At 48.4% G+C, this 24858-nt stretch overlaps 1 protein-coding gene across 1 annotated transcript in view; it reads right to left on the bottom strand.

The window, feature by feature from the left end:
* Window positions 1–23430, bottom strand: part of LOC119092339 (uncharacterized) — a 60256-nt gene extending 36826 nt beyond the window's left edge. Inside the window, exons 1-3 of the mRNA XM_037215304.1 lie at window positions 23266–23430; window positions 22735–22825; window positions 14109–14245 (exon numbers count right to left, since the gene is read on the bottom strand). Of these exons, the coding sequence (XP_037071199.1) occupies window positions 14109–14202 (94 nt within the window). The 5' untranslated portion in view covers window positions 14203–14245; window positions 22735–22825; window positions 23266–23430. The remainder of the gene's footprint in view (window positions 1–14108; window positions 14246–22734; window positions 22826–23265) is intronic.
* Window positions 23431–24858: the final 1428 nt, after the last annotated feature.

Genomic DNA, 24858 nt, shown 5'->3' with positions numbered 1-24858 from the left:
TGGCAAGACTTGAATGCCGTTATTATGGTGTCATGAATGCCTCGGTGACCTTGAAATATTCTGGCCGAAATAATCCGCATATTTTCACGGGCGTGTAGCCTAAGAAACTAGAGGGGTGAGGTCTTAAGAAGGACAGGGCTGTAAACTGCACCTAATGATCTTCAAAATGGCTATTTCAGTTAAAAACCCAAACAAAGATGGAACATTGACTTTAATGGTTCCACCTGCCAGTTCTGGACTATGGCTGTTGATTCAGCGTTTTAGTGACGTCAGCCGGTCTGGGTCGGGCCCTCCTTGGTCGGCTGGTGCGCGGGAAACACTAATTTCTCCACCGGAGCGCCGCTTGACAAATAACGGCTGCTTCTTAAGTTTTCTCTCACCCTCGTAGTTTGGTGCACGCTCAGTGCGAGTTTCCTGTCACACCGTTCTGTATTGGACCCACCGATAAGTGTCTTGAGCTGATTGGGCGAGCCTTTTTGTGACGAGTGTGTCGGATATTTACGGGTCGTCCGCGCCCTCGAGTTTGGGCAGTGACACTTGGGGAGCAGCCATCGTCTGTCCGCGCTGAGGCGATCCTTCGTGGCTCGGAGGCCGGTCGGCGCAGGAGACTGTACAGCCCGGTGAACAAAAATGCTCTTGGGTCGTCGTGTCGGGGCCAGTAATTTTAGTTTACAAGTGCCCAGAGTGTAGGTAGACATAAGCACTGGGTAATTGTATATATAAAGGCCTAACATTTTTTCGTCCGGAACTAGCAGAACCGAAGTTCATCCGACCATCACCGCACCTTACGGTGTTATGTATTTACTACTCTGTGATATAATACGGTTTCGTTTTAGAAACGTTTTTATTTTTTGCCAGGTCCCATCTATATAGCCATCGCTCATGCGCCTGTTAGTCTGCTGTTTTTCATAACGCCGAGTGACACGGCGAGGGGGGGGGGGGGTGCGGACCCCTCCCCTGACATTTCCGAACTTTCGAAGATTGAGCTTAGCGAGAACCGTGTGTGCCCCATAGGCCACTGGAAATTTAGTTGCGATTGCACAACATGCTGGAGAGATGTCCTCAATTTTTTCAGTGTGTCACATCTATCCCCTCCTACGGGACGAGGGTTTATGCGATTTAGGCAGCTCCTTCTTAAGCGAATGTTCGGAAGACCTAATACCCCGAATGCGTGCTTTCCAGGTAAAGATTAGATACTTATATGATAGTTTTGTCGGGGCTAAGGATCGCAAAACAGATTGAACGTATTGAGCATATTGAAGCTGTAATTCCTAGATCATTACTTTGCCCAGGAAATTGCTCTTTCCATGAAATACTCGACTAAGCCTTAGTTTTTGCCCGAGCTAAGTGGGAGAACATGACTGTGGTACTTCCGCACTGGCAGTTCACGTCGTTAAAACCAAGGACAAGTAGTGGTCAGTGGGAATACCTTGGTTGCTAGGGTTTGTGTGGATGAGAAGGTGCCTTCTAAAAGGACAATTTTTTTTGTTGTGCCAGGACAGGTAACATGCGAAGAAAATTTGAGGTATACTCTTGAATTTGCTCCATCCTTTTCCGAGCGGGAGGGTGGATTTTTTTCGAATTGCACCCCCTCACGCATGCATACTTTCCGGAGACTGACTCCGGTCCTTCCGTTTTTTTCTTACTGGTTCTTTTCTACGCATTACGTTAAAACTTTGAGTACATGGCACACGCTGGGCGTGCGTTATGCGCATGCGAATACGATTTTAGACTACAGTCGTAATATCCTTAACATGCTACGGTTTGGTTGGACATCATTCAATGCTTCTACCTAACTTCAACGGTTTTGAACACTTCACACCGGAGGAAGGCATGGAAGTGTATCAACATGACAACGAGAGGCAGCGGGTTTGTTGAAGACGGGGCATCGTGCCCGCCGGCGTAAATGGTGGCTGGTGGCGGCCGGACATCGACAGCGGCAGTACAATGGACCGTCCGTGACCGCGCCTCCCGTGCCTTTGAACGGAGCGCCGCCGGCCAGACACGTCGGCCGGCGCGCATTGTCGGCCGGTGTCGGCGTGCTGACGGCTAGCGTCCGCTAATGATCGGGTCAGTGGCGGCGCAGCCGGCCGCTCCCAGGCCGCTCCGGCCGTATTATCCTGTCCGAGCGCACCGGTTACACCTGTCCCCTGACGATGCCCGGTCACGACAGGCTGGCGGTGGAACGGACCGGAAGGAATGACGTCACACCGGCGCCGTGATGACGCGGGGTCACACTCGACCTGTGAGAGCCCGTCCCACCGGACCTGTGACAACACACGGTCGAACCCGATCTGTAAAGACACACTCCCACGTCTCCATGGGACGTCTCAAAACTTTCACACCTTTCACAACCTCCGTTTTGGCACACTGCACCTGACTCGCCAAGGTCACAACCAAGGACTCCGACCATTTTGCACCAGCTGACAACACGGTCACAACCTGACCTCCGCACAAACACTAGGTCACAACCAATCCACAACCAACCAGACCTACGAACACTAGCGTCGACAATCCATCTGTCAGCCAACCAGACTGCGACAAGCACTAGCCGTCCACAACCCAATCCGCAACCAACCACGACCTTGCGACCAACACTATGAGTCACGACTAATCCGCAACCAACCAGACCTACGACAACACTAGGTCACAATCAATCCGCAACCAACCAGACCTGCCGACAACACTAGGTCACAACCAATCCGCAACCAACCAGACCTGCGACAACACATGGTCACAACCAATCCGCAACCTAACCAGACCTACGTCGACACATGGTCACACCTGACCTATAACGACTAAACGAAGTCCAGTATAACCTAACCTATAACCTAAGACGAAGTTCGAAACAGAAAGTTAAGCAGACTTGAATAGCCTCATCCTCGAAGTTGACGGAAGCATGGCACGTTTCCAAAAGTGTGTAATGAGGGGGCACGCTCAACGTATACATAAACAATTTCACTCGGAGACAAGCTCGGTAACGAGGGGGGTGGAGGAAAGATGGAGTACTTGGACGACTTGGGTGATGGGTGGAAGAATTTTAATGAGCCTGGATTTCGCAGATTGTTTTTCAAGGGATAAGCTCCTGCCGTAGCATCTCAGGCAGGAATAAATTCGGAAGTTTCAACTACTACGTGCCAAAAACTACGTGACAAAAGCAATTCAGACCGGGGAAACCGGGGGTTTCCATGTACAAAGTCAAGTCACAGAATAAAGACGCGCTTCCTTCGGATATTTTTCGTCTGAGCGCTGCTCCCGTCCGCTGTCGGCAGCTATTGCCCTGGACCGACTGGCCTTTACATGACGGACGGCGAGCTGATCATACCGCTGCTTTGCTGCAGGCTAATGGACCAGCATCACTACTAAATGGGAAGGCATGTGCAGAAAGGACGTCCACTACAGTGTCTATTTCCTAGGTATCTCCCTTTATAGGCCACCACAGCCGAGCATAATCTTTCGGAAAACTGCCTGACTCAGGCATGAATTGGTCCACTTGGCATGCATGTGTCCACGCTTCAGCGTAGCCGTCTTGATCCGCCTTGTATGTAGGACAAAGTTACGCATTTTTCTTAAAAAGTTGTAACCTTTCTGTGCTGTCAGCGCCTAAGCGTAACCCGACATTTTAGGAAAACCAATCTGGCGTGTCATATATTGCTGGGATTTTCATTCGGTTTTGGTCAATTTACCCTTGTTCCGCTATGTGAAACTTTGGACAATATTCAAAATGCCTACTAAGTTCCGGAGATTCTTCGTAGTCATCATTATAATCCCATTTTTCCCGACCAATATGTATATATATATATATATATATATATATATATATATATATAAGCAAGTCAAGAATGACCCCAACTTAAGTTTGATTAAACCCTGCGTAGAGCATTTTGAAGTGTTTTTTCATGTTGGATGTTTATGAAATGATCAACGTGGTCGCCACGGTTGCAAGGATACGATTATTGCGAGTTCCATACATATCATTGATTGTTATATATATATATATATATATATATATATATATATATATATATATATGCATTATTGCAAGGTCGAAAACTGGGATATATTAGATCTATGCCGGTTCCCACAGTCGTGTCCGAGTGGTTGACACTTTCCACTCCGGCATGTGGTATGCACCTAGCGTTGATTTCAGGAGGCGGTTTATTGTTTGTCCCGGCAGATGCCAGCTGGCGGGAGGCGAAACGGTTTCCACGATCATACGACGTGGACAGTGTTCACGCATTGGGTGATGGAATGTTTCTCTGGTTACTCTTCTGGACGGTTACATGCAAAACTGTCGGACGAAATGGGCGAAGAAGTCTGAAACATTTATCTTTGGAAGCCCGTTTAGACTTAGATAAAGCATAAAAGGCTAATGCGTTTTCGAAAAAAACCCTGTACTTTGTGGTTTAACACAAGCAGCACGCAATAAAGGAAGGCAACAACCTTCTTCTTCGGACCTTTACTCGTGTGAAAAAACAACTTTGGCAGTTCGCCTCAGCCGTCTTGTTGACACAGGGCGCCAAATCGTGACATCTCGACAAACGCCTTGCAAAACGCAAGCGCTAACGCAAACGTTTACTACAGTCCTCTTGTTGACACAGGGCGCCAAATCGTGACAGCTAGACAAACGCATTGCATGTGCTGTGTGGCGCTTATGGTGCATGGTACCGCACGGTTTTGCCCCCGCCCGGCGAGCGCGCCAGGTGAACCCGTGTCCCCGAAACCAGAACCGTTCAGATATGCCCCCCCCCCCCCAAACTCATGCCGCTCTGGTCGTCATTAGTTGCAGTGGTCACCGGCACATGCTCGAACGTGCCGGCACCCTCTCGAAGGCGTACTCTAAATAAATAGTGCATTTGGAACGGCTAAGTACCACAAGGGTGACGTATTTAATTATAGCCCGTAAGGCAAAATAACAATGAACAATACCAATGATTCAATCAAATATCACACGACCACACATCGTAACCTATATGTGGTCTAGCCAGGCCTTTCTTGGAACGCCCAATGCTCTATAACATCTTACAAAATGCCCAAAAATGATATATCGGTCAGGCGATCAGCGTAACAATGTTACCTATGACAAACGCCCGCAAACTCGGGGCATTGCAAGTAATGCTTGAATAATGCTAAAAATATTAAACGGATGGCGTAATAGCGGTCATTTTGCGAAAGTCGCATGAAACACATACAGCATATGAAATTCCAGCTTTTTGTCCGACATGTTGGACTACGTCAAACCTCTATGACACATCCATCTTGAACTTTATCAACCTAAGCTGAGTAGATTGTTAGTATGCAGGCAGAAGAACCGAGGCTATGTCAAAAGACAGAACGAAGCCTTTGATACTGGGGCTACTCGGATTTTGTCCCCAAAGATGTCCGTTCGCCGTTCATGTTAGGACAAGGTGCTGCCACCTACCATATGAAGCAGTTTTGTTCAGTGCGGTTTGAGGGAGATGGCTGGTGGACTAGGTAAATCGGCATGCATGTTTAAGGTAGCGCAGAAAAAGCTAAACGCAAGTCAATCTTAAAAGCGAAGCGGTTGGGGGATGGTGATGTTGTCCCCTACCTTGAAAAGTGAGTAGCATGTCTTCGTCCCCCCCCCCCTGTTCCTACGCCCATGCATATCATATATGTCGTTTATCCATAAGCGTCGCGATTCTATTCGGGCAAAGTAGCTCCAAATGGTCATGTGGTACGCCACGCTGGTGAACTACGACCCACGTGTTTTCTTTTCTGGAATTCTCAGTGCCGACTCAGTCTCTCCTAAACGTTGAAAGACCATGTGAAAGTTGCATTTTTCGGCGGCTCTGAGTGCACCATTGGTAATGGCTCTAAAACCCCGGCATGGTGCCGAACCCCAGCATGCACCGCCCCGGGGCTTTCAGCTCGCCACCTAATGCCCACAGCTCCAGCACTATTGAACTTCCGACGCGCCACATCAAACATCAGCCCTGGGGCGTCCATCGCACCAGCCCACCGGCGCTCCATCGCCACAGATCAAAATACGCCAGCTCGTGCGGCCGCCTCCAAAAACAGAATCCTCTGGGGGAAACACCCGGCATTGATTTGGCCCGGAGCCCGCCTGGCCGGCAGAGCGAGCCTGCCGCCGGTGGTGCCGACTCGGGGGTGGGAACAGTAGCGGACGGACGCGCGGTCAGCGGCGACTCACGGCCACCGCCACCCCCTCACCAGCAGCTCCGCCGTCACTCGATACTTCCAGGAGGCGCCTCAGTCGAGCGTCATTCGTGTGGGCCGGCTGCCTGCGCTGGTCGCATCGATAACAAAGGGGACCCGGTGAAGTTTGCCGCTGGCCAGTAGCGATGGCTTTCTGCGGTGACTAATGACACCGCTCCTTACATCACGTAGCTTTTTAACCGTCGGAATTTTTGCTGTGGGTGTTAAAAGCATCGCCCGATGAACACCTGGTGTTTTACAGCAGTTTACAGCACCCTGCTCTGTTGTCTGCTATTGACTCGCGGCGTCGCTTCTCACATAGCTAAAGCAGTCATGCTCGTAACAAGAATGGATACTGCTGGGCGCAGTGTGCCGCCCACACCTGCATCCTCCCTGACATGTACAGTGTGCCGCCCACATCTGTACCCTCCCTGACGTGGGAAGTGTGCCGCCCACATCTGTATCATCCCTGACGTGCGCAGTGTGCCGCACACACCTGCATCCTCCCTGACATGTACAGTGTGCCGCACACATCTGTATCATCCCTGACGTGCGCAGTGTGCCGCCCACACCAGTATCCTCCCTGATATGTACAGTGTGCCGCCCACATCTGTATCATCCCTGACGTGCGCAGTGTACCGCCCACATCCATGTCATCCCTGACGTGCGCAGTGTACCGCCCACATCCGTATCATCCCTGACGTGCGCAGTGTACCGCCCACATCTGTATCATCCCTGACGTGCGCAGTGTACCGCCCACATCTGTATCATCCCTGACGTGCGCAGTGTACCGCTCACATCTGTATCATCCCGGACGTGCGCAGTGTACCGCCCACATCTGTACCATCCCTGACGTGCGCAGTGTACCGCCCACATCTGTATCATCCCGGACGTGCGCAGTGTACCGCCCACATCTGTATCATCCCTGACGTGCGCGGCCGCGCGGGTCGTTGGTCATCGGTGGTGGGAACCGGCAGGGGTACGCGTGACGGACGGCCGCGTATGGGCATTAATACAGCGGCGTTCCGTCGGGGGGGGGGGGGGGGGGCACAAATCATTGTGTCGCACCCAGGCAAGCAAGCCGCTCCACGAAAAGGGTACGACGACGTGTAAGGGGTCACCCTAAGTTTAAGGAGCGCGTATCTGTTGGTGTAACCTACGTAAAAGATAAGAAAATAAACAATAACAAAATGTTTAGTGTAAGGCTAAAAAACAGCCATGACCAGCTGTATCAAATGGGCAAAATGAACTAGGTATTTATTGCGTGGGTTCTGATTGCGATGCAGTCAATAATAGGGCTAATACGGTTGCTCTATTAAACTATCTCACAATTCTACAAGCACAAGCTACGCAATAAAGTCACATAGTATCTGGGCGTAGATCAATGGTTACTTCATTCCCCAACATTCGCAAATCATTATTGGAGTATGTGAGCGTCAACTGACAATTAGTCATTCAAATACAGGGATGTCATTACGCGATGAGCAAGCTGTTGGGAGGTAGTGTTTGGTTTTCTAGTATTTCATTCTGTCAAATCCTGTGCTTTGTTTTATGCTTCGTCTTTGATAAGTTGGGAAATTCCTTGCCATGTGCATGCAGTTCATCTATTGTTCACTTAGAACTGACCTAGCAAATTTTTTGTTAGTTTACGTCCAGTTTAGTATACACCAGCTACTGGCACAACCGTGCCTGAATAACTACGTATGGCTGCATAACGCACCAGTGCCAGTGAGGTGTGGAATTTCACCAACATCAGGCAGCACAGCGCCAGCGTGAAGGTCAGGTGGCGGAAAAACAGGTGACAAGGGCGCGCATCTCCTGTGTCATCAATCAAAACGCGCTACACGGGTACTGGGACTGGCAGGGGGCTCAATGGCACCTTACCACTAGTAGGGCGCAGGCTCGCGCGCTCGCCCTTCTCGTCCCGCGGTACGTCACGTGCCACGCGACGATGCTCACAATGCTCACTTTCGGTCATTCAAGTGCCAATGCTCACATCCGGTCCATGATGTCCGTGTCGCCATAGTTACAGTGTGAAATGCCAAATAACTAGGCTTATTACGAGTCGTAAGAAACGTGGCTGGTATCGGCACCCTGCCACGAACGTTATCAGTCTGCTACGTGACGTTTTAAAGCGTCGTGTCATTTGAGACTGAAGGCTTCGAATGTTCGCCACGCGGTTATGCTTCGGGTACCAGTGCAAGACTACATAGACTGCCGTTGGTTGTGTTCGTGTCGTGAGAAGCTCACCGGCTAAAGGACGCAGCGCAACGAAGGAAGTGGAAGCGACACAAGTCAAGAATTCATTCGAGGCTTCCTGCAGCCGCGAGGAACGGCGGCTTTTGAGGTAAGAGGCCGAGTATCGCTGGCGTAGGCCTGGTGCACTGCCTGCTGCACCGTAGATTTAGCGAACTGATCGGCCGGCAGGTGTGAGATAAAACGCTTGTTATCGTAATTACATTTGATATAGGGCTATCTTGAGAAAACGCAACTGTTTACAAGTGTATTATGCATCATCTGATAGCAGCATGACATGAATTTCATGTTAGATCCCGTTGATAAAGACTCTGTCAACCTGTCAATTCGCTGAATCTGCGGCACGGCAGGCGGTCGTGATTGAAAGAAATACCTATCGTAGAAATTTGCAAAGACGATTACTGGCGATGACACTTACTCAGGGCATTGAGTATCCACCCTGTCTCCCTCACAATCATTCAGAGTGACGATGCGCACTGTCCGCAACGCACCGCAAGTATAACCCAATTATTATTATGTCCTAGATCTGATGAAGATATTAGGCTAGTGGTTCCCCACCTCCTAGGGCACATTCCCGCTGAGGATGGATCGAATTATGATTTCCTCTGGAAGCAAACAACAAAACTCAATTAACCCACGCCCAGCCAGCATGAGGGGAAGTGGAAGTCCCCCTACGGTTTTCAAGCACAGGTGAAAAGCGAGCCCTCGCAGCAGCACGAAATTTTCAGTTACCGTTCATTTCTACATGCATACCTTTCTAAACCAGAAATACATTGTACTGGTCACACAGACCCGTTTAGCACTTCAAATTTTCACATTTGGATTACTCATAACTTTAAACTAAGATGACCTCAGATGACCTCTGGGTCAGCATCAAATCGTATCTTTGTGTCCGGAATGCTTTTTTCCACAGCTGTACCTAATGGAATATATGAAGTCAGAAGCATATCGTGAAAAAGTATCGTTCTTGTAGCTGTTGGTAGACCAATTTTGAACGGTGACCTGATATGACACCACCCTTGTGAGGGAACAGGAATGCTCTAAATTGGCTCCATACAGCCTTTACGCCTATTTCCGGGCCCCCAAGATCCGTCTTAAGGCGTTGACAAAGGTTTCAACTGCATAGATCGGAACGACCGTTTCCTGATCTTTCTTGACCTCTGGTGACCCCACATTCCATCTTAGTTAATTTTTAGCCTTATTTATGCTTAGCTGAAACCTTAACAAAGATATATTCTTTCTCATACGGCGTCTGGAAGCTGGACATCCTGGGGGGAAGTGGACTCCCTCCTCCGACCGGGCGCGGTTGTCTTAGACCCCCGGCCGGGCGCGGGCTAACAAAAATCATACATATTCTAACCTCTTATTATGGATAGGACTATAACAAGCGGCTTACAGGTCCAGAGACGCGCCTGGACAGCAATTACTTGTGCAACACAAAATGAAATCACAAAACTGATATCTCGGTTTCTCGCCCGTGTCTGAACACTCCCAAACATTCCGCTCCGCTGAACGCTCCAGGACGATGGAAACACTCTCCAGGCTTTTGGTTATCATAATATATATTTTAGACTCAGTGTGTCTGATGCAGAGCAGTGCAAGTTTTATTGGCTCACGCATCATTTAGCTGCATCGCGATTGCTGCTCTCCTCTGAGACTCCAGCATTCCCCTTGGGGCACCCCCTCCCCCGTTTGGGACGGCCTGCATTAGGCGGCCATCCTCAGCATCGCGACGCTCACCTGCCGTCACGCCGGCAGGCAGCCCAGTTTGAGGCTCCCGCTCCGACTCCTCCAAACAGAGGCGCCCACCGGCCGCGGTCAGCCGTCGGAGCGGCGCCGTCGCGCGCCGCCCGTGTTTGCCGCTGGCCGGCCGGCCGGCGGACGGCAGCCGTCGCCGGCACCTGGCCCGGCGCGGTCCGATTCCCATCGGCAATAAATGGCGCGGCGGGGCGGCGACGGCTGCCACCAGCCGCCGCACCGCAAGTCAACGGCGGCTGGCTTCGCCACACTCGTAACGAAAAGGTGGCCACCACTTGATTTGAATGGGCGATGGGCGTCGCTGTATGGTTCTTGGTCGTACTAAGTTTTCTGCGTGGCGTCGCATCATTTCCTTATGCTTTGATCGATGCCGCCCCGTCACTTCTGAAGTGCACGTGGCGCGCGCACAGCTGTGCATCAAGGGCACGCAGTCGTGTGCTGTGAGCCTCATTCGAATGAAATACACTTCTTTGTGTTGGTCTCCACCACCCCTGCATATGCACTCCTGGAGATGCCACTAAATGCAACGGGCAGAACTGTATTCAAAGCACTATTCGAGGGGACAAATTCATATTTAGAAGGAGGAGCAGTTTCCCTACCCGATGCTTTTAGCGTTGGGGTTAGCATGACATTTGGGAGGCCAGGCTTCCAGCATTGGGGTTAACATGCTATTTAGGAGGCCGAACTAAACATGGGGAGGGGGAGGGGAGCAGAGCACTCTCAGACGGACATGAAGCTTCACTCGTAACTCGTGTATGCTCCCACTTCTTCCCGCAACTTCCTGATGGCGACAATGGGCAGCCGCCTCTCCAGCATGAATAACTTACTAAAGAACAAACATTACGCACCGTATCCATCAGCGCGTTGCATGCGGACTGCCCTAGCCCTAAGCACAGTTTTTAGAAATATATTTACATACCTTAATATGACCCATAACAAACAACCCCAGAACCAGTCCCAAAGAAGAGGACAAAGCAAGAAATCATTGCGCGTGATAGCGGTCACTTTTTCAGCCCACCCGACCCAATCGTTCTCCCGCTTCACAGCTTTCGCGAAGTATGAGCAGCACGCGAATGAAAACCTGTCTCCTAAGAAAGTGCGCGCGCATGTCAAGCATGCCCGCCATATTAAATCTGGTCCTTCACTCGTCAACACTCAGCCCATTGTCAGTCTCTCAATCGTGTTGTCAAGGCAATTTTCGGCGGACAGTCGAAACAGCTAGGAAACAAACAAATAAAAAATGGCATTGTCTTGGGCCGCACACGATTCTGCACAGTTGCCACTACGTACCATTAACGTGCGGGCAAATGCATAGCAAAATCTGTCACCATCGATGTTATATAGCATACATCAGCCTGCCTGCGGAATTTTGCCACGAACCCAAATTTGGTTAATGTACGATCGTTGCTGGGCTAATCCAAGTAGTTATGTGCTCTTTTTGGTTGCGTGCAAAAAGGAGGGTCAGATTGTCTATTTGGTTACAAAGCCCTTGGATTTTATAGGTAGAACACAATCTTGTACTGACTCCAGTATGAAATATAAGAATGCAGGATATCTGTGCCATGTAACATCCTCTAGGTCCTGGCTGGTTTTTGGCAAATTTTAGATCCGGATTCATAAAATGTGCTCGCTGCTTTGACATTACACTAACAAATGTGTGCTGATTTTGCAACAAGCTTTATAGCTAATGCTGCATCCTGTTCAATTTAACACTTTGAAATGGTCGGTTAATATGCACCTGAGTGGCCGATTGACTACCCTTTGCTTAGGTGCGGTCACTTTGACCAGATTTCAGCAACTGAGAGGGTTGGAAACACCAAATTCGCCTGATGTACTAGCCTGCACGTATACTCACTTGTGTCAAAACTTGAAGTTCCTTGATTATGATCTTCGGGTCAAATAAGGTCAAAAAGGCGAAGCTTCAGATTGGTGTCTTAGGTGCCTGTAGAACTGTTCTAAGTTAAGAGCAGCCGGCGCTTATCTAAGGTCAGTGACCCTGTTTAACCTTTCGCGGATCATGGTGGCATACAAGACTGCTTTCAGCTTTCCATTTCAATAAGCGTCAAAGGTAACGCTAGGCAGTATATTCCTTACCCAAAATGTTGAACTGGGTCATTTCACGTCAGTGACCTATGCTAATCTTTGAGGAGTCGATGGAAATGTATAATGCATTTCCCGCCATCAATAAATTCTGAATGAGCACCAGAAACTTTCCCACACAGCAAGCTCGTGAGTGATGAGACAGATCGGTTCTGAACTTGGTCTGACCATCATACATGACTCTAGGTCAACGGAATTTTTGCATCCAGTTATTGTATTGCCTAAGAAGCTATCCAAGATGTATGGTTTCGTCTAGCACTCCATTGTTGCATCAAATTGGACGATTCTCTAGAAATCATCTTCGCTGAATACATGGCCTAAGTGTGACCTACCGTAGGTCAACGACATTACAAGGTATTTCAAAATTTTTGATACCAAGCGATTCGCTGCTGAATTGCCTATAGCCATGCAAAATTTGGCGCGGCTACGCCGCGCCGCTCGCAAACCATTTTGGAGAAACCTTCGGGACGGTCAAATTGACCTCTCCACTACCCGAGCTTGTGTTAGTTTGCGGCGTGCTGTATTTCCTCACGTAACCATTTCAAACTTGAGCAGTACGGCTCGCTGGCACGACATTGTTAGAAATGGTCAGCTCTCGGCTCAGCTCATGAAATTTGCAAAGAACGTGATTCAGCTCATGGCTTAAAGCGACATTTTTCCTAACTAGCCAACTCAGCTCGCGGCTCACCCGAAAACGCCTGCCTCGTAAGCCAATTCAGAACACAAATCAGCCTGCGAGGTGTTAGCTTTCAGCCCGACTGTGATATTTTCCATTCCAGTACTCAAGCTATGTTCCTTGACGCCCAACCATCGACATCTCGTGTGATTTAGACCAACTAGTGGTTCAGATACAACGGCAGGCCACACCGGTGAAGCTAGCACCACCTGTAAGCTTTTACGTGATAGGTGGCGCTAGTGAGTGGGAACATAACTGTGGCCTGGAGAAAGAACCTTTGCAAAGCAAAATTAAGTTTTATGGAACGCGGTTACATGCATAACATGAGGTCAAGGCAGTTTAATTTGGGTATGATGCGTACGACATCAAAGTTGCGCTAGGCATAAATTCAGGGACATTAGGTAAGGGGTTTGGGAGGCTGCTGCTTCCATGTAGCAATTGACGTTTGCCTACCTCCATGGGTTTCGTCATATAATGCTCCTCTATATGTTGTTAACTCTTTACTGTGATTTAATAAAGCCACCTGGGCATCTCTATCTTCATCATTTCCTTGGATCTTTACCTACAACCCTTAAATCTTCATCAGCCTTGGCCATATAGGGACGTGGAGCCAGTCTGACCTGTATATGCCTTGTAAAATGGGCTGAGGATTAAAATAAAACGGAGTTTCATGCTTGTCGCATGGTCTCACCCCCGGGTAACCCATTAAGTTGTACTACGCGTAACAATACGTTAGCATACCAATAAACAGACGTGAAACCACTCACTCCCGTAACTCGTGTGCACACATCATAATGGGCAAGGAATTATAAAGAAGGTGTTCAATGTTTGAAGCATAAACCTGCATCAGGCTTACTACTAAATTCAATTGTCTCTGAACATTAAATTTGCGATAAAAAATATTGCTTCAGAAACGCCTAATATAACACGTCGTAAATAGGATTAACAAAGCGTAACATAGCAAGAACAACATAATTTTTCAGAGGACAGCCTAGCTAAAGCTTCCATGATAAAGTTTTGCAGTGGGATGATGCAGTGAAGTAAGGATTACGCGGACATTCGTGTGCCTCTGTGAGTGCCCCCACTGCTAGTGGAAGGTGAAGCATGACGGCACACACTACCGTTTGCCGTGACGTACCTGCTACCAGCAATATTATCCGGAAAGTCAGCATCGTCGCCTTGTGGGTTTGAAATGGCGTTCGCTTGGGGCGCGCACAGCTCATGCGCCGCATTCTCTTGGCAGTCCTTGACCTCTGCGCTACAGAGGGAGACGATCTGCGGTACAGAGAACAAACAGTCAGTACCGTGCCTCTCACCCTTCGCCCCCCCCCCCCCCCCTCCCTTTACTCTTCATTCTTCATATCTACGGCTTCATTTATTCACTTATAGACGGGCTAGTTGGTGTGCTCGGCAATGCCCGGGTGCTGAAAAAGTGTATTTCGCGAAGTCACGATCTGATGTAGCTGTGTTTTAATGATAGAATATTGATTTCACTTGTGTCATGGGTATTCATATTTCTACCTCTATGTTGTGCTGGAAACCGGTCCAACGTGATTGTCGGCCGCAAATTGTTTTCTGGAGCAATAAAACCTGCAATTTTTCTTTAAGCCTCACGATCAGGCGTCAAACTTCCAAGAAACAACTTGCAAATGGCAACGTGCAATCTGCAGAAGTTACACACCAGTCTCAAATTACCCCCTAAGGATCACCCACACCATGTTTTCATCGGCGTGCGTCGCAGTCCTGCTGCAGCTGCATTCCTTGCGCCCAAAACCTTGACGGTCGCAAAGCTTTCCAGTGCACACATACTCGGCCTTGTCCCCAGCTGCGCCAGGCTAGACAGGCAGGGTGCTCACTCTGGGGCAGCCGACGTAAAGCTAACCACGGCAGAATACTGGCTCAATCAGATTGAGACCTACCGCCTTTCAGGGATTGGCCTTGGCTGTTGCCTATGGCTACGTTGGAGTTCTGCTTGACGGGAAACTCGATCCATTTTTACAGGAAGGGCATATCACATGGGATAAGCAAGATTCATGGGATTAAGACGATCGCTTCCTTGACCTTGCCTATTACAGTGATCGCCATCGCAAAACCTTTATAACCAGCAGCAGAGTGTCTCGGAGCCAGGATGCAAGATTCCGTAAGCCAGGATGGCCTACTCGGTAAGCCACGATGGCCTACGCGGTAAGCCAGAATAACCTATTTGGTAGGCAAGGATGGCGTGCTCAGTAAGCCAGGATGGCCTACTCGGTAAGCCAGGATGGCCTATTCGGTAAGCCAGAATGGCCTACTCGGCAAGACAGGATGGCCTATTCGGTAAGGCAGAATGGCCTACTCGGTAAGCCAGGATGGCGTGCTCGGTAAACATGGCCTTCTCGATAAGCTAGAATGGCGTGCTCGGTCAGCCAGGATGGCCTAATCGGTAAGTCAGGATGGTCTACTCGGCAAGCCAGGATGGCGTGCTCGGTAAGCCAGGATGGCCTAATCAGTAGGCCAGGATGGCCCCTTCGGCAAGCCAGGATGGCCTAATCGGTGCGCCAGGATGGCGTGCTCGGTAAGTCAGTTTTGATCTTGGCGCCATTCTTTAAGGTCGAAAGAACTTGGCCAATAACTGTCGACAACTTGTGCGATCTCGCCGGAAGGAGCTCGATTTAGCTGTCTTACCCCGGATCCAGCCGTTGCCCGCTTGAAGCAGTTGATTGGCGAACTGCACTGCTGTTTGTCATCGTTTCAGTGCGAACGCACCGGTGTTGCGACGCCTTTTGATGCTCCCCTCCCCACTTACCATTTGTTCCGCTGCTATTTATAAAACGCCATGGATAAACAGTTAACTAAAAGCCTTTTCAAGAGCCACCACTTGATCTGTGTTGGTCAGCTACAATGGCCATCGTCGCATTCTGGTTTTCATTTCATCCGTCCCCTTGCAACTGGCTCGGGTCCGATTGGCTAGCACGCGGCAGCCGATGACCCTCGCTGCTCCAGCCAGTTCCAATGGCGCGCAGCCGACCGGGGCCAATGTTAGCCCTGCGGGACAGGTTTGCTCGCGCCGCACCACGAATGGAGATCCGATCTGGACAGTAAGATGACATAAACCTTCCTCTCGCCACGCTGCCTCAGAAGTAGCATGTTTAGGGTTTGGGAGCTTGCCACCGACGGTTGGTAAACGTTGTTATTAGAGGCAACAAATCAAAGTCTCTCATGTATTAAATAATGTAATAACAGGACAACCTCCTGCGTCTACTTATTACAGAGCTATTTAATAGCTATTTAATAGCTCTATAATAGGGTGATGACAACAAAGTGTGATGTTAACAACAATAATGATGTTATCGTCATGTGCACAACAGAAGCACCCTAGGACAGGCACGATCAAAAGGAATGGGCCTACCAAAGAAGTGCTACTAGTCTTGTTGGTGTGGTCTTATGGGTAGTCTTATTGTCACTGAACGAGCGGAAAATTATCATTAAAAAAGCAACGCATGCAGCTTGCAGGTGCGCTTCGTCTCCAACCGTTGGACCACGGACTAAAACACTGCCATAATGGAACAAAGCTGTTCCATTATTGCAGCAGAACTACTTCTGCATGTTCGCCTCAAGTTGGCTCAATCTGCAAAGCCTTGAATAATCTTGAAGATGACAATATAATAAACCTGGCAAAAAGAAAGAGTTGATCTGCGATTTTCCGGGTATCACTCAAGCGAGGCCGATATTTTGTGAAGCAGACCATTATATCTAGTATATCTCTGATCCTCGGGCACTGGTGAGCTACAAGGTCGTAGGCCGGGAAGTTACAAATGCAACTCTGTCTGTAACTTTGCACTCCACCAGCAACCATCTATGAGCCATACTGTCCGGGCTTTATTATGTGTTTTACAAGCTATACACGCTATTTCAATGACGTCTGAAATATTGAAGGCTGAAAAGATGGACCGTAATGCAGAACGGACAAAATAAATGCATGAACATTAAAGTAACTACCTGAAATGATTCAGGTGAGTGAGCGGCGAAACGATCAACGTATGAAACGTATGAAGCGAAAACGATCTGTCAGCAGGTCCAATCCCTTTCAGGAAAAGTAAAAATTATACGGCCTACGCATGGTGACGAAATGCTATAAAGAAGCCAAACGGCGAACAAAAACAATGTGAGTTAAAGGGAATGCCCAACATTTCATGATATGAAAACAGGCATCACATATGATGAAATAAGCTCACTTCTAATTATTGATATGCCTTTAGGCACAACAGACTGTTCCAGACAGCACAATTTCGCTGTTCAGTAAATATGCTCCTCAATACGTCATTGCTTGATTACGCCATCATGCCTTGCACAACATTGATCTGGAATCAATTGACGTTCGGTTCTATCTGTAAACCGTGATCACAAACGCCAGATAAAAACAATTGGCAATGCTTTTTCCTTGGCCCTGATCGCCACATGACTAATGCAATGGCAATATTTGGATAACGTTATTATGGCGTCAAGGACGCCCGGGTGACCTTGAAAGTCTCCTCGAAATAGTGTGCACTTCTTCGCGGGCGTGTAGGCAGGCCTGAAAATAGAAGGGTTTAGGTATTAAGAAGGGCTGGGCTGTGAGCTGTACGGGATGATCTTCAAGATGGCTATTTCAGTTAAGACCCCATACAAATGTGGAACACTCCTTTAGAGAGCAGCGCCACAGTAGCCAAAAGGAACACAACTTAAAATCGGATCGAGTTTTAGTGCTCACAAGACCTATGTGACGAAGGCACTCACTTTCGTAAGTAATATCGATTAAAATGGGTGATCTACGCGTTTGTACTCAGGCAGGCTCCACATCAGCAAGACAAGCCAGAAATGATTGCTCGATTTCAAGGTCGGGAACACGGGCAATCGCCACTAAAAGCCACTCAAAGGTTCCTGCCGTGAGTATATGTACGGGGACGGGCCACTTCAGTCGCAGTCACGAACTGAAAGTCAATAATTAGCGCGATGAAATGCCGTACGGGGCAGCTTGAGCCGGTATAATTTGCAGGTCAACCCCACGCCTACACGAGCCGCCAACCACGCCACATCATATTGACGGAGCCTGTCATTAAGCCGCAACCCTGGCGGCGCCCCTTTCAAGTGCGAGACGTCACGGCACCCAGGTCCTCACGTGTTTATTCGATACAGGCGCCGTGGGAATCGATGTCGGTACGGCGGATCGGATTCGGAGCAGCAAGACCTAACGAACCGCGATAATGCTGGCGAACCGACTAGAAATTCCGCGGCTGTCAGCTCTCGATCGGCCAAGACAGAAACTGCTGGATCGGAAGCCTGCACCGCGGGCGTGCCAACTCTGGCTCCTCCCTTTAGAGATTTGGCGTACTACGAGACGTTTGGTTGGGCCTTTTAAATGCACGATGGTATATGCAACCGTTAAAATTCTCTTCGTACTTAGCATTCCTCCGATGTGAAAGGCGCTCGTGTACATTGATGTGGGTTTGTACTATCGCTGATGCATTCCAAATTTTGCAAAGACTGCAAAACCTTGCATGGAACTAACAAAGAAAAAACAACAACTGTTATTGGAATGGAGAATGTCAAAAACCGTTTGAAAGTCTGAAGCTCTCATTGAAGCTCCTGTGCTAGCTCACCCAGATACCTCAAAGTCGTATGAACTTAACGCCGATGCGTCAAACCACGCCATTGGTGCTGCTCTTGTGCAAAACACGGAAAATGGTGAAGGAGTAGTGCAATATCTCCCACATCAATTGAACGCTACAAAACAATGGTGGCCTTCAGTCGGAAAAGAAGCATACGCGATAGTTATCAAGCATACGCGATGTCGCTTATTCAAACGCGGAACTCAAAGCAGTCTTGTATGATTTTGTTCACCATGACATTTAAAAGGTCAAGCAAAGTTAATAAGTCAATGGCCTTAAATGAGCATGTAAACTTTCGCTTAGACCAGTTACCTAGGTTCTAGGGGCCCTTGGAGACCAACCTGGAATTTGCCCCTGTTTGACCTTCTTTGACCCGAAGATCACAATCTAGGAACTGCAAACTTGGACCTAAGTGAGTCCATGTACAGGTCAACACATCTTGTAAATTTGGTGTCTCTAGCTCTTTTAGTTCCTGAGATCCCAGGGGTCAAACTGACCCCCGAGCGAAGGTCATTCAACCGGCAACCCGGGCGCTTGTTAAACAAATCTACCTTGCTATCCTTCTTGCTGTCAACCTTTGGTGTGCTATGCGCCTGAATTGTATCGATGTCTGACGCTTCTGTGTTTGGATCGCGGCAGATAATTTTGTCAGGTAAACATTGTTCGTCCAAACTTTCCTCTCTCATTCGTTTTCCATATTCCTCTCGTAAATATTCTATGTCAGGTATCTCCTGATCAGAATCTGATTCTGGGTAAGGTCTCTTCAGTGGCTCGAGTTCGTCTTGGTTTCGAATTGGTTTTGCCAATTCAGCGAGAGGCATGTTCTCCATTTTGTCATAATTCAGTCGACGAGAAGGTTCTGACAGTGGGATATCATCTACATCGTTTTCACTTGGGCAGTCTGACACGTGACTTTTGGTTTTTGGAGATATTTGACATCTAGGGTCAGAATTATAACTAGGAGCTGGTAGACGTGGAACTGGATCCGCGTGTTTAAAGGAAGGTTCATATTCCGTAACCAACTTTGGCTTTCCAGGTGGTTGCAGGGAGGGGAATGCATGATTTCTGCATCCGTTGTCCATGGAGTGTCTGAATCAGTCAAACGCAAATTTTGAATGTTGACCACTTTTATTTGGTCCGCCAACTGACTTTGTAGTAGGAATGTGACATAAAAAATGAATTTAAACCCGCAATGAAAGGATTTCGAGTGAGAAGTGAGTTTAGAGGAAGGGTATGCAACGACCGAGGGATCCCTAAAATGCACCATGTCACCAACTTGAATCTTGATTAGTTTCGCCTTTGGTCGAAGTACAATTTGTTTTTCCCGTGGCGTAAGGCCAGGTCATGCCGAACTTGGTGATGAGTGATCAAGATTTTCCAGCATTCTGGGAACTTTCTCATCTCCTTGATATTTGAACTTAAGAGATAAAGGCGTGTTCATGGAGAGAGCTGGATCCCGACTATGCACGACGAAAATGGGTTTGATTTTATACTATAATTGTTTGCCGTTCTATGTGCCGAAAGAATAGCAGTAATTCCGGTATGCCAGTGGCTTTGGGCGGGGCTGGTGAGATTCGCTAACATATCGTTGGGGACACGATCAAGTCGTTCGCGATAATGCACATAAAAAGGGTAACATTTTATCTTATCACCCGTTGCCACTACCTCGACTCTGTCCGTGAGCTGAGGCATTTTAACATTCGCTAATGGTTAGCCGCTGAGTGCGCACAGCGATAACCTCTCGCCACCATCACCTCAATCACACTCTGCTCACGAGCAGAAGCATTTAAGTGTCAGCCGATGTTCGACCAGCGTCTGCAGTAAGAAGCAACTCACAGCAATCATGAAATGCTGTGAGTTACATGCGGTGCAGGCTCAAATGTTCGTCCTTCGATCTTGTGCCTCTCTGTAGCCCGATCCACTGTCGAGCATCATGCATATTTTAACGACTTCTTCGATGAATGAGACATACACCTCCCAACAAGTATAAGGACATTTCCATTTTGAAACAAAAGATAGCTTCGTGCTTCTCTTCATGTAGAATAACGCTTACCGTAGGTTAACACGCGCCCATGCGGCCAGTTGGATGCGCTTCGCTCGGGTGAGGGTCAATTTGAGCCCCCGCTCTAATCTCAGGAACTAAGAGAGCTAGGGATGCCAAATTCATAGGGTGTGTTGGTCTGTACGTGAACTCGCTTCGGTAAAAGTTTGAGGTTCATAGGTTATGACCTTCAGGTCAAATAAGGTCAAACACGTAAGTTGTTCAGTGCATTAGCGAGAAACATGATTTGCATAGATAAGACAGTAGTATTAGCTTTCGTCCTCGGAGAAAAAGCAGCTTCTGCCATTGCTTTGATAAAGGCATGTTGCAAAAATATCAACTCAACTATATCTCCATTCTCATGGTTTTTCTCCGAGGAATAAGGCTAATAATACCACTGTCTTGTCTATTGTCAAACACGGTCAAATCTCAGGTTGGTCTCCAAAGGGCCTCTGGAACCTAGATAACTGTTCTTAACAAAAGGTCACATGCTCATCTAAGGCCAGTGACCTTGTTTGACCTTTTAAGGTCATGGTGAACAAAATCATAAAAGGCCGCTTTGAGTGTCGCATTTGGATAAGCGACATAGATTACGCTAGGCAGTACGCTCATAAAAACAAAAAAGTTGATCCGGGTCATTTTAGGTCAGTGGCCTATTATGACCTTTAAGAACTCTATGGGAGGTGTATAATGCGGTTCTTGTTATCAACAAATTCGAAACCAGCACCAGAAACCACTTAATACAGGAAGCCCAAGAGTAATAAGGCGGGTTGATTTTGGTCTTGGTCTGCTTCATACCTGACCTTGCGTCAATGTAATTTGCTCATTGCAAACTACATTTTGATCTGTTGCGTAAGGAAGTATTTCAGAGATGTGCGGACTCGTCTAACATTCCGTTGCTGGATCAAATTGAACTATTGCTTAGAAATCACCTTCGCTGAAACCATGGTCTCACTTCGACATGCCATACGTCAGCAACCTGGCAAGGTTTATCTAAATTGCTTATGCCGGACGATCCGCTATTAAATTGTTTACAGCTATTCAATATTTGGCGCGGCTACGCCGAGCTGTTCGGAAACCATTCCGGAAAAGCCTTCGAGGGGGGGGGGGGTAAGTGGGTGGGGGCAGGTTGGCCCCCCACCCGAGCGCGAGTTAAAATGAGACAGCTTACCTTTTGTTGGACAAATTCGTCTGACTTCACTCGACAATGGAATTACTTCAGACGTTGACAAAATAATGAAATATATAAACGTCTCACATTGCTGAAAAAGTGCTCCACATTCGTGAATAATAGCCAGCAACGTAACAGCTTGGAATAGCATGCAAAGCAACTTAATAAGACAGATGATGCAAACGTTTTCGTCTGTTGGACAATGGAGCTACATTGACCAAACTCCACGACTGATACTCTGCCAGCGGCACCACCCTTCCTGTTCACACGCTGGCCACACGCTGGTCTGTCCCGCGTTGCTCCGCCTGACCGCGTGCCGCCCCGCACTGCGCGGCCGCCGAGCCACGCCGTGATGCGCCGCACTGCGCCGCGCCAGCATTCCTCACTGACCCGTCACACACCGAGTGAACCCGCCCTGAGTTCCATCAGAGGGCGTGTGCCTGGACACAGCCATGCAGCGCAGGCTGTGCACTGACTATTAGTCTGTGCTGAAGCAATCACGGTTGCGATCCTACGATGAAAAGTGTGTCCAGTTATTACAATGGACCACTCCTCGTAACAATTACATTATTAGTGAATGCATTTAACAGTATTCATCATCCCCGTTCATGTGATGATATTTATGCTAATATCTTTCATGTCGTCTTGCCACAATGGAATAGAAACTTTACTTTTTTAACGCTTTACACTGGTACGCCACGAAACTGAATCCATGGTGTTGATTTGTACACACTCGCCGCGGCCTGTTATCAAGTGCAACAAATGTCACCGTCTGCCTAGGAATTTTGACCGCGAAGAAACATAGAGAAAGTTTTATTTCTTCTTGGTGTTATCTAAGGATGTACTATAATGAAGGCCTATTCTGTAGCGTTTCATGTAAGCTTTGAGGTGCAAATCGTGTGTGTGTTAAAATGAGACAGCTTACCTTTTGTTTGACAAATTCTTCTGACTTCACTCGAGAATGCAATTACTTCAGACGTTGACGGAATAGTGAAATAAATAAACGTCCCACATTGCTGAAAAAAAGGGTTACACATTCGTGAATAATGGCCAGCAACGTAACAACTTAGAAATATCATGCAAAGTAACTTAATAAGACAGATGATGCAAACGTTTCTGTCTGTCGGACAATAGAGCTACATTGACCGAACTCCACGACTGCATACTTACTCTACGAACGGCACCACCCTCCTGTTCACACGCTGGCCACAGTGCCCTACTATCGCAGCTACCATTCCATTGCGCTGCTTGTCGCTTTAACATTCGGCCGAGGTGCATGAAACCAAAACCGCCTATATCCTGTTGGAACCCAACCCCACGCCTGGCTCTGACATTCCAAGCCGCTGTGGGACGGCTGTCCGTACTCCGGTCTCACGGTTCGAACCCCGTACCTTGATCAAGACAGTATCTGTTCACCTTCAGGCGCGCCCCGCCAGGCCGTTTCACCTGGACTCACATGTTTAACTCCCAGTGACCTCAGGCCTCACCACCAACGGCACGTCCGGCAAGCTTGAGAAAAAGCGCACCCAGGTCGACAGATCATGCAATATCGCAGGAACATGCGGTATCACACGTATCACACAGTATCACGTGGATCACCCAGTCACCACATCAAACGAAGACCACCCCACTGTGGCCACGGCAGCCGAGTCAGCTCCGGCCGCCGCCGGCCCGAGCGAGCGTAAACAGACCTCTGCTATGATTATATCACCGACCGTCTCAGGTAGCCCGTCCCCGGCAGCCAGTGGGCGCGCTGCTCTCAACACCACTTCAACTGCTCAGACGTTGAACTTCCAGTCAGCTGTTCAACTGCGCACCAACTAACTCAACTGGAGAGACGCAGTGGCCGCCGCTGCTAGAGCAGGTGCTTAATCAGCACCCAGCCGCCATCCCGCGCTGCTCCGCCTGACCGCGTGCCGCCCCGCGCTGCGCGGCCGCCGAGCCCGGCCGTGACATGCCGCACTGCGCCGCGCCAGCATTCCTCACTGACCCGTCACACACCGAGTGAACCCGCCCTGAGTTCCATCAGAGGGCGTGCGCCTGGACATAGCCATGCAGCGCAGGCTGTGCACTGACTATTAGTCTGTGCTGAAGCAATCACGGTTGCAAGCCTACGATGAAAAGGGTGTCCAGTTATTACAATGGACCACTCCTCGTGACGATAACATTATTAGTGAATGCATTTGACATTATGCATCATCACCGTTTATGTGTTGATAACTATGTTAATATCTTTCATGCCGTCTTGCCACAATGCAATAGGAGCTATACCTTTTTAACGCTTTACACTGGTACGCCACGAAACTTAATCTGTGATGTTGATCGGTACACACTCGTCGCAGCCTGTTATCAAGTGCAAAAAGTATCACCGTCTGCCCAGGAATTTTGACCGCGAAGAAACATAGAGAAAGTTTTATTTCTTCTTGGTGTTATCTAAGGATGTACTATAATGAAGGACTATTCTGCAGCGTTTTATGTAAGCTTTGAGGTGCAAATCGACTGTGTAGTTGTGCGTGTGTTGACATTTGCGCTCACGTTATGCTCGTACTTACTAATGAGGACGAAGATAGTTTTAAAGATATATTCAAAGTTTCGTCGAAAGAACTTCGCGCTGTGATGTATTATATTTCTCGGCGGTAAATATCTCCAGAATTATGGGATTCTCCAGATATCTAAGGATATAAAGTCTCTAGAACTATCATAAGTCCGTAGCACGAAAAAAGCAGTAGAAGGCATCTAAACCTCCTGGGAAAGAGCTCTCTCACCGCATGAAATTTGTTCCGTGGGAGCCTGAACTAGGCCTGGCTGACATAAAGTCTCTAAAACCATCATCAGCCCGTAGGACGAAAAAAGCGGTAGAAGACATCTAAACCTCCTGGGAGAGAGCTCTCTCACAACATGAAATCTGTTCCGCGGGAACCTGAGCTAGGCCTGGCTTCCGTCATGCTATTCGACACTTTTGTAAAAACTCACCTTCAGCGCCTCACCAACTGTGAGTGCATCAGATCGTTCTGGGATACCATGACGGTGCCTTACTTTGTGACTGGCT

This window comes from Pollicipes pollicipes, unplaced genomic scaffold (genome assembly GCF_011947565.3).
Source record: "Pollicipes pollicipes isolate AB1234 unplaced genomic scaffold, Ppol_2.1 Scaffold_3447;HRSCAF=4054_pilon_pilon_pilon, whole genome shotgun sequence".
Classification (NCBI taxonomy): domain Eukaryota; kingdom Metazoa; phylum Arthropoda; class Thecostraca; order Pollicipedomorpha; family Pollicipedidae; genus Pollicipes; species Pollicipes pollicipes.
This window is presented reverse-complemented; position numbering and strand designations above follow the sequence as displayed.